Genomic DNA, 16,398 nt, shown 5'->3' on the forward strand with positions numbered 1-16,398 from the left:
TCTTGCTTTCCTCCTTTCCTCTTGGACCTCCCTCACAATTTTCCTCCACTGCCCCCTCTTCATCCCCTGATGGGTAGATCGCCCTGGAGTCCAGGACCACGGTCGCATCGAGCAGCTGCAGGACCACCTGTCGGAGGCGCTGCAGGCCTACATCCAGGTGAACCACCCGGGCGGACGTCTCCTCTACGCCAAGATGATCCAGAAGCTGGCCGACCTGCGCAGCCTGAACGAGGAGCACTCCAAGCAGTACCGCTCCCTCTCTTTCCAGCCCGAGCACAGCATGCAGCTCACCCCGCTGGTGCTGGAAGTGTTCGGCAGCGAGGTGTCATAGCAGTGGAGGAAGCCCGCTCACACACACACACACACACACACACACACACACACACACACACACACACACACACACACACACACTCACCACACATCACAGGAAGATATACCGACCCCTGCCGCCTTCTTTTCCCCGACAGAACCCCAGCTCTGATAGACACAAGGGAGAAGGATGGATAATCCCGTAGGTAGATGGTCACATCTCCTCCTCATCGTCACCTGACCTCGAGCGACAAGGCTCCGGATTTCCGGATTTAAGACACCTGGATATGCTCTGCATTTTTGCAGCACCTTGGATAACCAGATTATATTTTAACCTCTGGTACACAGTACCACATTAAAGGTCAGGCAGATATCCTGACTCTGAAGTAGATTGACATCCTGATCCTCATTCGCAAACTCAAATGAAATATCGCCTTTTTCTGCTCACCTCCTTTCCTTCCGGACATCACTGCTAGATTCCTGCCATTTTCTTTTTGTTTTGACAGTGTGACGGTCACATCCCCTTATAACCTTCATCCTCATAACAAGTGCGAGGAATACATTCACAGATTTACATCTATTAACCACGCTGGCACTTGTTAGGTACAAATTATACGCAAGCAATGTTCCTACACCTAGATCGCTATGTTGATTTATCGACAGCAAAGATATCCAAATATATTAAACATCAACACAGCCAGCTAGCTTACGATAATATAGTGGAAAAACTTAAAAAAATGCTTGGTTAAGACAGGCTGTGTTTCTGTGTATGTGCAGCTGGAGAAAAGAAAGGAAGTTACAGTAGGAATGTTTCAGTGTGGTAACGGTGACAAGAGAAGTGGGATTTGGAGTCACGGAGGTGTGGTAGCTGGAGGGAGGGATATGCTACGGTTGGAATTCCCTGTTCACAAGACAAAGGGAATTTCACAAAACAAGAATGTATGTATAATGCTATATAAATATAAATGATATGTATAAGCTGATATATATGAGTATATATATATATATATATACATATATATATATTTAAGAGAGCATTCATGGTTGCTTCCGTCGAAGCAAATATTGTTGTATAATGTAGAGGATCTGAAGGCCCCTCCTCAGTTCTGTGTGTGTCGTCACATATAAGAAAGCGATGAGAAGTGTGTGAGGAGTCCTTTTTTATTTTTGTGATGTGTGTACAGTATATGAGAATCCTGATGGACCACAAGGGGGTGCGTGCAGGCTTTAACCTGAGAGTGCATGCATTTTGTAGACTGACATAAACAAACATTGTGGATAGAGATTATCCCCAACAAAAAAATGTACTCGGCTGGTTAGATTGCTGCTAAAACAGTTAGGGCCAGGTAGTTGGACAGAAACCGACTTACCGGCTGTTGCCTCAGGGAAAGGTTTGTCTGATGATTTTGTGTACTTGGTGTTTATGGTGTGTGTGGCGTTAGCTTACAATCATAAGGCAGAGATCATTTTCGAAGCTCTAGGCATCACTGTGACTTCTAATCGAACTACATAACAGTATAAGTAAGCTAAAAGTTTTTTGAAATAACAATTACTACAAAATGTTTACTCTTTATCTGTTCATGAAAAACTTAAGATGGTTTGTACAATCCATTAGAGATCACTGTTAAAGCTGGTCTTCTCATTAAATGGCCACATTAAAAAAAAACAGTGATTTATATAAGCCTTAAGGTAATTTTATTCAGGGAAAAGTAAAGATGAAGGAAGCATTGTAACGTACAGCTGAACAGAGACCTTTTATAACGAAACACGTATTCAAGCGCCATACTAATTTCTTTTTTTTTGGGTCACATTTCGATCCATTTCAACACCAGCCACAGAAGCAAGGTTTAGGATGTTAAAACATCACTACATATCATTTCTCTCGACACAGTGCATGCTCACCCTCTCTCGCAGGCCTGCATCACCCCCTTGTGGACAAACTCTGTAAATACCACTTACTAAGTCTGTACATAGTTAGAGATTAATGTAGACAAAATACTAAGAGAACTCAACTGTCAATGGCAAGATGCTCTGGCGATGCAGCACTATATGCAATTAGGAGATGGACTCTTATGTTGTATTCAACTAGAATGGACAGAGGTGGAGATCCTGGTCATGTGACTGAGCTGGTCGGAGCGTTTGAAAAAAGACTGCTGGACACGGGTTGGACCAGAAAGCTGATATGTTTTTTATTTTTACAGTATCACTTTCTATGATACCTATCTATACCTTAAATGCATTATAATCTGCTTATGGCACTGTCTCATTATTATTGGCCTTATAAATATTCTTACATCTTTAAAACAATATCAACTTAAGAACATGTTATAATGACTTATAAGGTCAAGTATCATACAACCTTATAATCACTTGTGTCATATATCTTTATTCCCAGAGTTGTAATACTTTATACTTTTTTTATATTATGCATAGTCACTGTTATAATGCACAATATGTTACTTTAAGTGTGTTCTTGCATATATATATATATATATTGATTTATACTTTAACCACTTAGAGTAATTCATATTCAAATTATAATGCATAATAGCAGAGATAATAATGCATAACGCAAAAAGGTTTTACAACTATAGGAGTGACAAATATAAAGTATCATGATGCTTGGCCTTATAAGTCATCATACAAATGTTTTATTTTGTATGATTGAATATTTTTGAGGTCTTTAACTATAGTGCTATAAAAAGTATATAACATATTTGAATGATGTCATAACGCATGGCCTCATAGAAAGTGTTACGCTTATCATTTGCAGCCAAGTTAAAACTGTTTTATATAAAACAAAGATACAGATGGTGTGTCACAGATCGACCTTTACCAATGTAATCCCTAAAATAATAATATTTGTAAGGGAAACTTCTGCAGCAATGGAGAGTCAGGACTCAGAGAGACGCGAGGAGAGTTGGAGCTTTGATGTCAAACACTGGTAGTTTATTACAAGTATCGGCCGGTGAAATTCACATCACAAGTCACACAGCCAGAGGTTCTGACTGCACGGGTGGGTTGCCATGTCAAATCTGACCAGCCTCTCTCTCTCGAATAGACCTTTTAACTAGTTTACAGAGAGTTAATCCACATATTGGGGGATGGTGCGTAAACACCTGGGAACACTGGAGATATCTCCAACATCTGTAAATACTGAATCACTTGTCTGTGGTGCTTAGAAGCCAGCGTTCTCACAGTCCTAAAACCCTCTGTGACCGATAGTTCAGGCCATAAAACTGGTAATGTCAACAATAGCTGAGACTTCCCATTCCTTAAGACAGATAACAGACTCAGGGTTGGTCGTAAACGTCAACACACAGAAAAGGTTAGACTCCTAGGAGTAAGACAAGATTAATCCCTAACAATATTAATTCTACTAAGAATAATTAGGGGTGCACCATTTGGAGAAAAAAATACTTGCGATTACTTTGACTAATATTTTAATTGCAATATGATTCACGGTATTGGAGGGATTGATCCTTTTTGCAAAATAATTGTCTTATATATATTTTAAGAAGAAGCTTTGTGTAATTTTAAGAGAGGATCCGAAACAAACAAACATGTGCTATTATCTCCTATTGTGCATCTTTCAATTTTAATATTGCACAAGTGCAAGTTCTGTCTTTGATACAATTCAAATGAATTGTGCAGTTCTTATAATAATGAATAGTAATAATAGGTGTCCAGCATTGGTCCAACCCTGTCCTTATTAGGGTTGCAAAGGGTCGGAACATTTCCGGAAAGTTTCCATGGGAAGTTAAGCTGGGGAATTTTGGAAATATTCGATGCAAAATTAAACAAAAAACATGACATTTCAAAAGATTTTTCTTTTAACATTTTTTTTATTTTTTAAGTAGAACAGAACAAGTTTTAATTATTTTATTGAACAATTATTTGTTTCATTGAAGAACGAAAACAGGAATGTTGAGTTAAATATTACTCATCCCCCCCAAACCCCACTCGTTAAAAAATGAACAAAAATGCACCCCCCCATCCAAATATCCCCACAAAGTCCCATTCAAAATGTTAAATGAAAAGAGCCCTCCTCCCTCCAAAAAGTCCCATTACACATGCAAATCTTCCTTCAAGCAATCCTCTGCATTTTTGCTAAACCCTGGGCTCTTCCTGGGCCTCATCAACATCCAACTCTTCCTCTTCCTCTTCAGTGTCACTGTCCAGCCTTGTTGAGGGTGGCTCTGTGTCAGGCTCAAAGAGCCTTAGGTTTGCCCGAATGCCAACCAGTTTTTCCACTCTCACATTTGTGAGCCTGTTGCGAACCTTTGTGTGGTCTCAAAAGCCATGCAGTAAGCAGTGTGCTATGGCATGGATATTCAAGTGTACTTGAATGGCATCTGTTTGTTTTAGTCAAGATTATGCTAAAATATACTTTCCCCAACTATATTTAAGTTCCCTATGAAGAGCCAACCTTCAATTTGGAAAATTCCCAGTTTATTCCCCTAAATTCCCATGGAAAGTTTCCATCTTTGAAGCTTCCCGGAATGTTGCAAGCCTAGTCCTGATGATGCTCTTATGAATGCGATGATGGGACTCCGACGAAATCCGTCGTGTAATAATTGAAAGGGTTCATGTAGCCGAACATTCCCAGTGGTGGAAGTGTCGATCATTCCGACTGGCTGAGTCTCGTCGCACCATCCGGCAGCCTTTCTAAAAGACTCCTAACAGCTCAGTGCGTCCTCACCAGGAGGCGTCTGCTCTGTCCATTCCGAGCTTATGGATGTACATCTTTTCTCTTTCTCTGTTTCTAAAGTCTATCGATAAGCTTTTGACAATTATACAGTATATCCATTTCATTTTGGTGAAAATCTGTTTGTTTTGCTTCTCTTTATTTTATTTTCAAGATTGTCAATTTGATTGTGTGTCAGTGTTTCCCTGCTAGCGCTTTGGCTTGCTGTGCTGGAGCCCGGTGGACTTCTGGAGCCTTTTTCCTACTGCAAAATGAACAACTGGATTTCAAGCAACTTCATACGAATGAGTTGGACAGGGAACGGACTCATTCTTGTTCCTTTTTGTTTGTGGAATACGAATAGAACCACCTGGAGCTCCACCCAAGAGGAACAAACACACAGAAGAGAAACAATCGTTCCATTGACAAAGAAAAAGGCAGATCCCCCGCTCTGAAAAAAAAACCAGACATGCGCTTTCCAGAAGCAGCATGTCAAACATAATCAAGTGATCATGAACTAACACTGCCTCAAATGACTGATCCAGGAATTAGCCAATGGCCAACTGTTTTAGCAGCAGCCACCCAACCATCTAACCACCTCTTCTTCTGCAATAGCCAATCACAGCAGGATTACTCTTCATAGCTTTAACTCAGCAGCCACAAAAAACGGTCGTGCACCAAGGGCTGATGGGAGATGTAGCTGCTTTGGAATTGGACGTGTCACTTTCAAACTTTGAAAAAAAAAAAACAGACTGTAGAAATCGGACCCCAGGAAACGTTGGTATTTGACCTCCAGAAGACTGTGTAGAATCTGTACAGAAGATGTTAGGAGATACAATTATTTTTAAAAATGAGAATCTACAGATGTAGTGACGTGTTCTACAGGCAGCGGCGACTAAGGGAAAGTCGCCTCCAGAACCCAAAGTGTGACATTCATTTTCTGACTATTTCTCGCATTGCAGCTCTTGGAATTTTAGACTTTAAAAAAAAAGCGAAAGGTAATACGAAATCCATAACAAAAAAACATTAGTTATTTAGCTTTGCTCCGCTGTTGTTCGACATCACAATGGAATACTACATTTGTAACGGTTGTACATGACAGTTTTTGTACACTAATGGCTAACGTGAGTATTGTAGCTGATGCTCTCTCCCCTCTCAACCCAGGTCAGCTCCACCTCAGTAGCCTTACTTTCAGAAACCTCACTCAGCTGGATACATTTAACAGATACCTCAATATTTTACAGGATGACTTCTTCACATCAGCCTTTAAGGGAACCAAACATACACACACTCACACAAACATGCCAGAACTCTCCTCAGTTTTTATTGCAAACGTACAGTAAACTAGTTGCCAGTAAACCAGTCAGTATACCAGTGGATCCCAATGTTTCTACATGTTAACCGTTTTTCTGCTTTACTCACGAGATCTCTGTGTTTTCTCTATCCGACTCTATACCGATGACGCTCCGCTAAGCTTCGGCGTGGCGTTTAACCCAACATACTACCTCTCCTTCTCCGCACATATATATATATATTCAGACATATATATATATGTCACAGCATGATTGTGTTTGTGATAAAGCAACCATTTTTATTTGTTGACAATAATTAAGGTTTATTTTTTGTATATGTACAGTAGATTCCTCTGTTTTCAAATGCTGGATTGTTTTATACCTCATATCTCAACATAAGCCTACACATCTTTGGAGTCAGTTTATTGGAGACCTCATTACTATCACTTTGTCACTGAAGTGTGGCAATGTGGCTTAAGACCAACGTTCACATAGCAGCTAAAAAGAACCTCCGTTATTTTGAGCAGTGAACAATATCCAACCTTTTCGACGTTTGTTTTAAATAAACCTCAACAAACGTAAATATTTTTTATATATATTTTAGCGTAAATATATTTGCGCATTTTCTTCTCAAACTGCATTCACATGATATGCTAACTCGAGGTCGGGCACAGAGCCTTTCGGTGAAAACAGCTCGTCAGGTGATGTTTGTATTGTTACATCCACTGCTAGCTTGTCATCTGATTGGTTGCGCTTTGAATGTTCAGCGATAAACAATGTCAAGTTTACATAATTTGAACTTTGGACAATTTTGAGCGATGGGAAGCGCCTCCGCGTAGTCTTAACGGCTCCCTACATAGAAACACAACATCAACGTTAGCTCAGAGTCATTTCAACTGTGACATGTGAATGCAGCTAAACTCTAAGTAAAAAAAAAAAGAAGGTAAATGGCAAAGCTGTCAATCATTGAAAGGGTCGTAGTAGCACACTTGGCATTTATGTTGTTCATTGTTCATTCAATAAATGCCAAGTGTGCTGCTACGACCCAAGTTGTTCTCAATATAAGCAGTTAAAACCAAAAAGACTCTGCTAGCTAAGGTTTAGCAAGCAGGCTAATTTAGAGAATCCTTGATCCACCAGTTGTAAGTAACTTTAGCTTAAATCCTGCTATGTGAATGTAGCATTAAACCAGAGGCCATGGTGGATGTCAAAAGCTCGTGGTTGGACAATTTAGAGGGAAACTGGGCTCCGAGAGTCAAGAGGCAGCTGCTGCTCCTTCAGTCCAGTAGACAGTTTTTTTATATACAGTTAAAGTGCTAGATTCACAGTGACAGACTTCTCTATCAGTCTTTTCTTCAGCTTTATGCAACAGTTCAGAGACAGGGACAGACGTCTTGGAGTTGATTCGTTTGACTCTGATAAAGGGAGTGGTAGTTAGACTTTTAAAACCAGCTCTTTCCTAACATCTAACATGTAAAAAGTGTCTCCCTCTGCTTGGCTTTGCTCTCGCAGGTTCCCTGTTGTGTTCGTCTCCCGCTGTGGCTTTCCTCTTAACGTCTGATAAGGGTTTATAGCATTGGGATCCTAATTTAGATGTCCTAGATCCAAATAGTGCGTTTCTTCGTTTGTTCGCTGCACTCACTCAGCTTTCACGTAACCAGGCCTTCAAAATAAAATGCTGTGAAAGACACACTACGCCTTTAGTGAACACTCTTTGTTGACTCTTTAATCACGTTTCAGCTCATAGGAAGTAAAACAAGTGTTCTTTGGAGTATTAGATATTTAGTGATGCAAGTCTTTTATTGCATCTATGTGTTGATTATCACTAACTTGTAACGTACCGCGGAAAATCAGTAGGCTACTTTTAGTCAATTTGAGTAAAAATTGTGGCCCGTGTTTGGAACTGAGGAGAGCAGTTGCATAGATAGGAAGTAATTCGCTCTGATCGTATTTCTCTGCTACCTCTTTAAATATGTGCTTGCTCATACACACACACACGCACACACACGCACACACACACGCACTTAAAGTCTCAGCCAAACACACAATACTGACAAAAAAAAGCCAGACACTGAACACAACACAGACACGCAGCACATTTGTGTGCACTTCTTTCTCCTTCACCAGCAGTTCTTTGCCAATGATGCACTTGTGCTTTTTTCTCGTAATACTCAGCAAAAATAATCATCTTTAAAAAATAAAATACAAAAATATATTCTAGAGCAAGTCCTGGGGTAGCCAGGTCAGTAGATATACATTTAAAATTCATACAGAATGTTCAAAAAAGCAAACATTAATATATTGCTCAGCTCAGTTGTACCTTGGTGTGCCTAGAACCCACAGCCTTATTTTGGGACAATATTAGGGGTTTTAATCCAGAATACAGGACCCTCCGTCTTTGTATTGCTGACCGTCTCATTTAGTTTCCGCAGCAGATCCTTTTCCTCTCTTCATATCCACATATTTGTCGGTTATTACAATTGTTGCATCGATTGTATTCATTGTGGGAGGGGCTTGTCCTGACTTTTTCTGCTGGTTTATTCATTAATGTATTCCCCTTGGTTGATTATTTGTTTAGGTTGGTATTTATAGCCCAATTGTAAAGTACAAATCTTACTTTTTCTAATGAAATGATTTTCTTTTATTTGACTTAATTTAAGCGTTTTCTTTACCAGCAGACTGGCCTCCCACAGAATGAACTAAACTCATTATTCGGCAGAACAAAAAGAAAAAACTATAGTTATGTCCCAAGATAAGAACCTTTGACCTTCACACACGCACACCACTATATGCAGTAAAGCTCACCCGACCTCAGTGCAGGAACGTAGTCTTTTCAACATACAGCAAACCGTTGCCATGGCATCAGTAGCCCTATATATAAAATAACTAGTGTTATACATACAGTACCTTAACCAATGTCTCTCTTCGTGGTCAAAATCACCGCCTGTTTTTTTCGTGTCGCTCTTTTTTCTTTTCTTTTTGTCTTTAAAGTTGATCCATTGTACTTTGTTTACATGCATTGTATGTAGTAAAATACTGATAATGTTTTGGGGAAATCACAAATAAAACAGCTGTACATAATGATGCAAAACACCCCTTGTGTTCCTGCTTCTCTTTTTTCAAGGTCTGTCGGGTTGCTGGTAAAGAGACGCATATGTTTTAGAGAAAGTGAATTTAATTGCTTGATTTCTTTGAAAGGAAGCAGTTACATTTAATAAATACATACCTATTTTCACTAAATTGTTTTAACTTATTTGATTTTTTTTTGGGAAAGGTTTATGGGTTTTTTCCTTTTCCTGTACTGTGTTATATAGTTTTGTGTGCATGTAAAATCGCAGAGTTCACTCCCGAAACACCTACATTGCAGGGTTTCCGTTAGCCGGTAATTACCGGTTTTTAGCTGGTAAAATGTATTAAAAACCGGTAAATTCAAAACCTGCCGGTCAAAATGTCTGGTAATAATTAGGGAGGCTCCGATCGATCGGCCGCCGGTCATTATCGGCCGATATTCACTCTTAATAGTTTGATCGGTGCTCTCTATAAAGGCCGATCAGGAGAGCTGGATCTGATCGATATGGACATAAACGCGAGTGAAGTGTAACCGGAGCGAGAGAGAGATCAGATCAGCTGCTGAGTCTGACCGAGACACGCAGCTCTGCATAATCACCTGAAGCCCCGCCCTCTGTTTAGCGAGCTGCAGGAGCTGCATGAGAAACTGACGTGCTGTCAGGAGAGAGAGAGAGGGAGGGAGAGAGAGGGGAAAAGAGAGGATCCGTTTCTCCCGTGTTATTATTCAAAGTTGATGTAAACTTCTGAATAATGTACGTTATCTACTACAAGTAGTTTGTTTGAATGTAATAATTATGTTGTTTGTGGAATCATTTATTGAAAAATGTATCTGAATTTTTCGATCTGTTACGATTATAAACTGAAGCAATATAAAAATGAGCCCGTGAACTGAGTTTTAAACTGAAGCATATCTGCTCATAGTCCGGTAATTACCTGCTAACGGAAACTCTGCTACACAACTATTATTATTATTTAAATATGACCGGTACGTTTCAAATTAGTCCGGTAAAATAAATTCTGCCCGGACATTTGACCGGCGAGAAAAAATCCTAGCGGAAACCCTGCTACATTGGACTTTACGTATGTAACATAGTGACATCACTATGGAACATTCACGCTTCTATTGGCTAGCTAAGCGGTTGACCAATCAGAGCAGACTGGGCTCTGGTTTCAAACTGAGGGTGAAAAGAGGTATACAGCCTGTTTTTTCATATGCCTGTATAATACAAGCATATGAAAAAAATGAAGCCCCCTAATGTAAAATGATACTTATTAGTACAAACTATTCTGGGGAAAACAATGTAATTTCTCTTTAATTAGTAACAAAAAAATGGTAACAAAAAAGGTTAGAAATGGGGATTTCTTGTATCATGTAGTATACTTAGTTAAGACATTATTCATCAGACACATTGGCCTATAAGTAGTTTGTAACCGTATTGCTGATTATAATTAATGTATATTTACAGTTTGTTTGAACTTGGTGCTAGTTCATGTTTGGTCAGTAGAGGGCGCCAAGATGCTGTAGAAGTCCCGAGCCGCTGATAGACCTCTTGAATGAATGTGAGTATATGCATGTCCATACAAAATGAGTTTCACCACCCCTGTTTTACTTGAATAGTTTTAGCTGTTTAATCTCAAATACTTCCCCAAAAGCTGTGGAGGGATGCAGCAGTGGAAGGCAGTTTTGACAACTAAGGATGTTTCCATAAGTAAAAAATAAAGCGTGTGATTGAAATGTAATGGGTTCTTCCTTGTTCATCATTCCAGCAAGTTTCATACAATCCAGGCTGGTCTGAGGTCAAACTAAAGTACAGGCACTTAATTCCAAGAACAAAAAGAGCAAATTCCCAGTCTGGAGTTAATATCAAATACTGTGTGTGTATGTTATGGCAGTGGCTCTCAACCTGAAGGACCAGGACCCCTCCTGTGAGGTCCTAAGCTAAATCCGAACATATTTTACTCTTTCATGTCCATCATTTGTTGTTGGTAAAACACTGGATACCTCAACAAGTCTAAAAAGCATCAAAGTAGACTACACATCAGAGATGTTCACAAGTCTTTTTTTGCAAGTCCAAGTCAAGTCTCAAGTCTTTGGTCACGAGTCCAAGTCAAGTCTCAAGTCTTTGTGGGGTGAGACTTGATCAAGTCTCAAGTCTTTGGTCACGAGTCCAAGTCAAGTCTCAAGTCTCTAAAAAAATAAAAGTCTCATGTCTCTTCTGGTTGTAATAAGCCTTCTATTGTCTGCTGCTATCCAGTCTGTTAAGAATACTGCACAGCTATATCTAAGAAATTCAAAGCATTTACTGTGTTATTATCACTCCTATATCTATTAGCATACAGTATCAGTACTGATTAGTTGTTTGTTATATGATCACTTTAAACAGGCTATTGCAATGCAATATGAGGAAAAACATCACACTTTAGCTAAATGCAAACAACTTATAAGCAAAACAATTCAGAATCAGAAATACGTCAAATACATATTTGTATCAACCGTATTGTTTAATTACACTGGGTCTCTAATGACATCTTTTAAGTCTACTATTAATAAACATATTCCTCTATCCTCTCACTCAAAGCCAGTGTCATGGTAACCTGATAAACCTGTAACATTAACGTTACGTGGTCAACAATAAACCTGTAACCTGCCTATAACCCCACAGATGTATTTATGTATGTAACTATGTATTTTTCTACGTTTAACGTTAGCCAGTAGATGGTGGCAGCGGGTAATGATTAACGTTACCGACCTTTTTTATGTCATGTCAAGAGTTGGATGTCAACGCCACTCAACTCAAACAAGTGTGACTAGCAATTCATTAATATTTTCACATATTCAGTTACAAAGCTAGTAGCAAGCTAAGTTAACATTACAGAGCTGATGCTGAGCTAAACATGTTTGCTAACCGTCCATATGCGTAATGTGACTGACCTCTCCGGGGAGTGAGTTTTCAAGTGCCTGATGAAATTCGACGTTGTTGCGCCAGCAGCCTTGATTTTGATATTGCAGACTTTGCAGTGTGCGCTCCTTTTGTTGGTGCCGCCGGCGTTTTGTTCGAAGTTTTTGTAGTTGAACCTAATTACAAGCGGTACGTCGCCATTGTGTTACTACGAGGTAGTAACAGAGGCGCGCACGTCAGCGTAATGAGCCCGGCTAAAGTAACTGGATGGCCTACCTGCCTGTCAGCCTTCCATCTGGGCACAAACTTATCTCGTGCCCTCATTGGTCATGTGCGCGTTCGTGTGTGTTGGAGGAGGCGGGCTCTATAAGGAAGTAGCAGCCTCTAGCAGATTATCTCCGGTTGTGTATTTTCAAATTCTAGCGACCTCGAGCCGGTTTCTCTCAAATGTACCTACCCCACCTTTAATACGCCAAAAATAGAAAACACAATGATTGTTCACGAGTCCCAACACACGAGTCCAAGTCGAGTCTGAAGTCTTTTGGTCACGAGTCCAAGTCAAGTCTGAAGTCTCTGTGTGTGCGACTTAAGTGCGACTCGAGTCCGAGTCGCAGACTCGAGTCCCCATCTCTGCTACACATCTCCCCACATTTATATTTCTTTTGGCAACACACTAGGCTTGTTTGAGACAAGCGAGACCTGCGCAGTTGCGATCAACGTCTTGCTAGTGCGTTGCATGATGGTTAGTCATTTTGTCCGACTTGCTCTGGAGGCTCGCCTACATGAGACGTTGAAATCTCGCGGGACAAAGACGCCCGCAGCCTTGAGAGCGAGGTGCGGCGAAGCGGCGCAGTTCCTCTCCACGGGCTGCGGAAGCGAAATGCTTGATGGGAAACGACCAAACGACTCGCTGGTATCTCGAGCTGAGCGCTCATTGGTGGTTTTTACCACGTGCTGCTGATGAAACTGTCCAATTGGCTCGGCAAAAGTTTGTTGTTGTTTGTGTCAGTTTTACGTCGCCACTTCCATTCACATTTTTCATCATTGTTCCACAATGTTTATCATCATGAATATATACTATACTTGCACTGCTTACCGTTTTAATTCTTTATATATCTTAGCATATTCATACACACTGTTCATACTGCTCACAGGCTGCTGTGTATATCTACTGTATTCATACCCCTCACTGTTTATTCATCATTCAATTCATTCTATATTTTATTCTGTCTATTGTGTACATTACTTTTCACTTTACTGCTTGTTGCTCCTGGTTAGAAGCTAAACTACATTTCGTTGTCTCAGTACCTGTAATATGTGCAATAACAATAAAGTTGAATCTAATCTTGAGCAGGAACAAATGTGTTTACTTAGTACCAGTGGCGGCGCCAGAGATTTTCTCTAGGGGGTGCTGTGGGGTAGCTTGACGTTTCATAGAGGGTGCTCAAACATTAAGGGTTTCCCATTAATGCACCAGCGCTACAGTTAAATGTTCTACTGCAACACTCCGCACACACACACACAGTGTACCCGCGACTGTTACAATGAAGGCTCGGTAATCAGCTCACGGCATATAGGTGTAAGCAGGGGTAAAGTGCTATTTTTACAAGTGGGGAGTGGACCTCACCTCCTCTAGGAGGGTCCTCACCTACTCTAGTGGGCTCTAAGAGCCGGCTCTTTTAAGTGAACGACGGGAGCCGGCTCTCGCCCGCGAACGAGCCGTTTTTTGTTTTGTTTTTGCGGAGGGATCTCGATCGGAGGGTTTCTGCCCCATTACTTCTCTTCTTACTTCTATAAGAATAAAACACGGAGGACGGAGATCTCTTTTTGTCCCCCTCTTCTCCCCGCTGCAGCCTTGCAGCTGATCTCAAAGCACGCTCCCCTCTCCTGCAGGGTGGCGTGGTCAGCTGCAGCTCACAGAATCAGCCCCCTGCAAAAACAGTGCTGGAAAGAGCAAATAGAGCGAAATGAGGCATGGCTAATGCAGGATCTGTTTGGTATTTTTTAGTAATAGTGTTTATAGGTGTTGCTATCTGTTTTGTGTTCTACAAGCAAGTCAATGCATTCATTGGGTGGTATCAGAGAGTTACACTGGTCTGTAAATGCAATGAAAACAATTGGCCACAGCAAATCATTTATATTAAACATGTAATTACTTTACTTTTGAATACTTCAGTACAAAGGATGTATTGAATAATTTAAGTGATATATGTGTACACATATAAATCATTAGTCAAAACAAGGCTACATTTGATTTAATTAAAAAGGTATAATATTGTGACGACCCCTCCACACCACGTGGGGTGCCGTCTGGTTGTGTGTGTGGTTTTGTGTGTGATTGCAGGTTCCAGCTGCAGCTGTCTGATGAGGCGCACCTGCCGGATGAGTTACACCTGGAAAGGAAGAGGATATAGGAGGAGCCCAGCCGTTACGTCGCTCTGTCTTCTCTGGGCACTTGTCCTGTGCAGCGTCAGGGACCTGTTGCCAGTTCTTGTTGTTTGTTTACTTGTTTGTTTTGGAATAAATGAACATTATTTATCATACCCCTCGTCTCGCCTCCCCGCTTTATGTTGCAGCCCAGGAGCCGGGTTGTAACATATGGGGGCTCGTTGCTTTGGACCTGGGAAACGTGTGCGAACTGGATGTCCGTTGTGGGGACGGATTTCACGCAGCTGCAGCTGTCATTGTGTGCAGCTGATTGGCTGGGAGTAGCGTTGCGGGGGTGAGTGTTTGGCAGTTCAAGTACACGGAGAGTGTATGGCAGCAAGTAGAGCACAGATCATTAGTTACCGTGGTATCTGTCCCTGTTAGGTATAGTACGGTCTTCCTTGAAGGTCGTAGGGGGGGCTGTTAGTGCGGTGTGAAAGTGGTTAGAGCTATTAGCTAGGGAGCACGCCGAGGCTGCAGGTGGAGTTGCCGGCTTACGGTAGAAAAGTGCATAAGTACCCGCCATAACTAGCACCTGAAGACTAGCGGGGAGTTTAGCTAGTTTCTGAAGGCAGTTAGAGGGACGGGCCACGGTAGCGTGTAGGTTGTGTGGTAGCGTGAACGTGCACTCCGTGTTTGCATGATGGAGAGTGTGGAGGACTTTGTGAGAGCGCCTACAGAGGAGCTACTGGAGGGTTTCTCACGTGAGCAGCTGATCAGTGTTGCTGAACATTTCCGCTTGGATGTTGGGGATAAGAGGATGAAGGAGAACATAAGAGGGATTGTAAGAGCACATCTGTTCGAGTTGGGTGTTTTCAAAGGGGGAAAATATACTGGTGATCCTAGCAGAGACGGTGGCAGTACGTCTGGCTGCCGTGATACAGACCTGACTTTTGAGCAGAGAAAGGAGCTGTTGCAGCTAGAAATTAAAAGGCTTGAGTTAGAGGAGCGGAGGTTGGGTTTACTTGCTAGGGCTGCAGGTCAGGCCTCTAATTTCCCTGGTAGAGCTACTCCATTTGACGTTTCCGGTAATCTGCGGGTTGTGCCTCAATTTAATGAACGAGATCCAGATACGTTTTTCTCCTTGTTTGAGCGTGTTGCTGAGAGCAGAGAGTGGTCAGAGGCTAATAGCACCTTATTGCTGCAGTGTGTGCTAACAGGTAGGGCACAGGAAGCTTATTCTGCTTTAACGATGGAGGACAGCAAAGTGTATCTGAGGGTTAAAACTGCGGTGTTGAAGGCTTACGAGTTGGTCCCTGAGGCTTATCGGCAGAGGTTTCGGTCCTGGGAGATGTCTGACAGGCAGACACATGTTGAGTTTGCCAGGGATCTGGTTACCTCTTTCGGTAGGTGGTGTAACTCCTTGAAAGTGGATACGTATGTCGCATTGTGTGAGTTGATGGTGTTGGAGCAATTGAAATATTCTGTGCCCAGCCACATTGCGGTTTACATCAGCGAGCGCAAAGTGAAGACTGCTGCATAGGCTGCTGCTCTGGCAGATGACTATGTGCTAACGCACAGGGGCGGTCGCAACCTCAGGGTCCAGGATGAAGGTGGTATGTATCGTGCAGGGAGATGGGAAGAGAAAGCTAATCCACACGGGGGTGAGTGTGAGATGCGAGGTCCGTCACTGGGAGATTCGGAAATCTGTCATTACTGCAGGGAGAGAGGGCACTGGAAGGCTGACTGTCCAAAAGCTAAGGCTAGCAGG

General features: G+C 41.6%; 1 protein-coding gene across 1 annotated transcript in view; it reads left to right on the forward strand.

Moving 5' to 3' along the window:
- Window positions 1–9,387, forward strand: part of LOC117450048 (vitamin D3 receptor A) — a 168,374-nt gene extending 158,987 nt beyond the window's left edge. Inside the window, exon 10 of the mRNA XM_034088035.2 lies at window positions 78–9,387. Coding sequence (XP_033943926.1) covers window positions 78–331 — 254 coding nt within the window. The 3' untranslated portion in view covers window positions 332–9,387. The remainder of the gene's footprint in view (window positions 1–77) is intronic.
- Window positions 9,388–16,398: the final 7,011 nt, after the last annotated feature.

This window comes from Pseudochaenichthys georgianus, chromosome 7 (assembly GCF_902827115.2).
Source record: "Pseudochaenichthys georgianus chromosome 7, fPseGeo1.2, whole genome shotgun sequence".
In the NCBI taxonomy this organism is placed as follows: Eukaryota; Metazoa; Chordata; class Actinopteri; order Perciformes; family Channichthyidae; genus Pseudochaenichthys; species Pseudochaenichthys georgianus.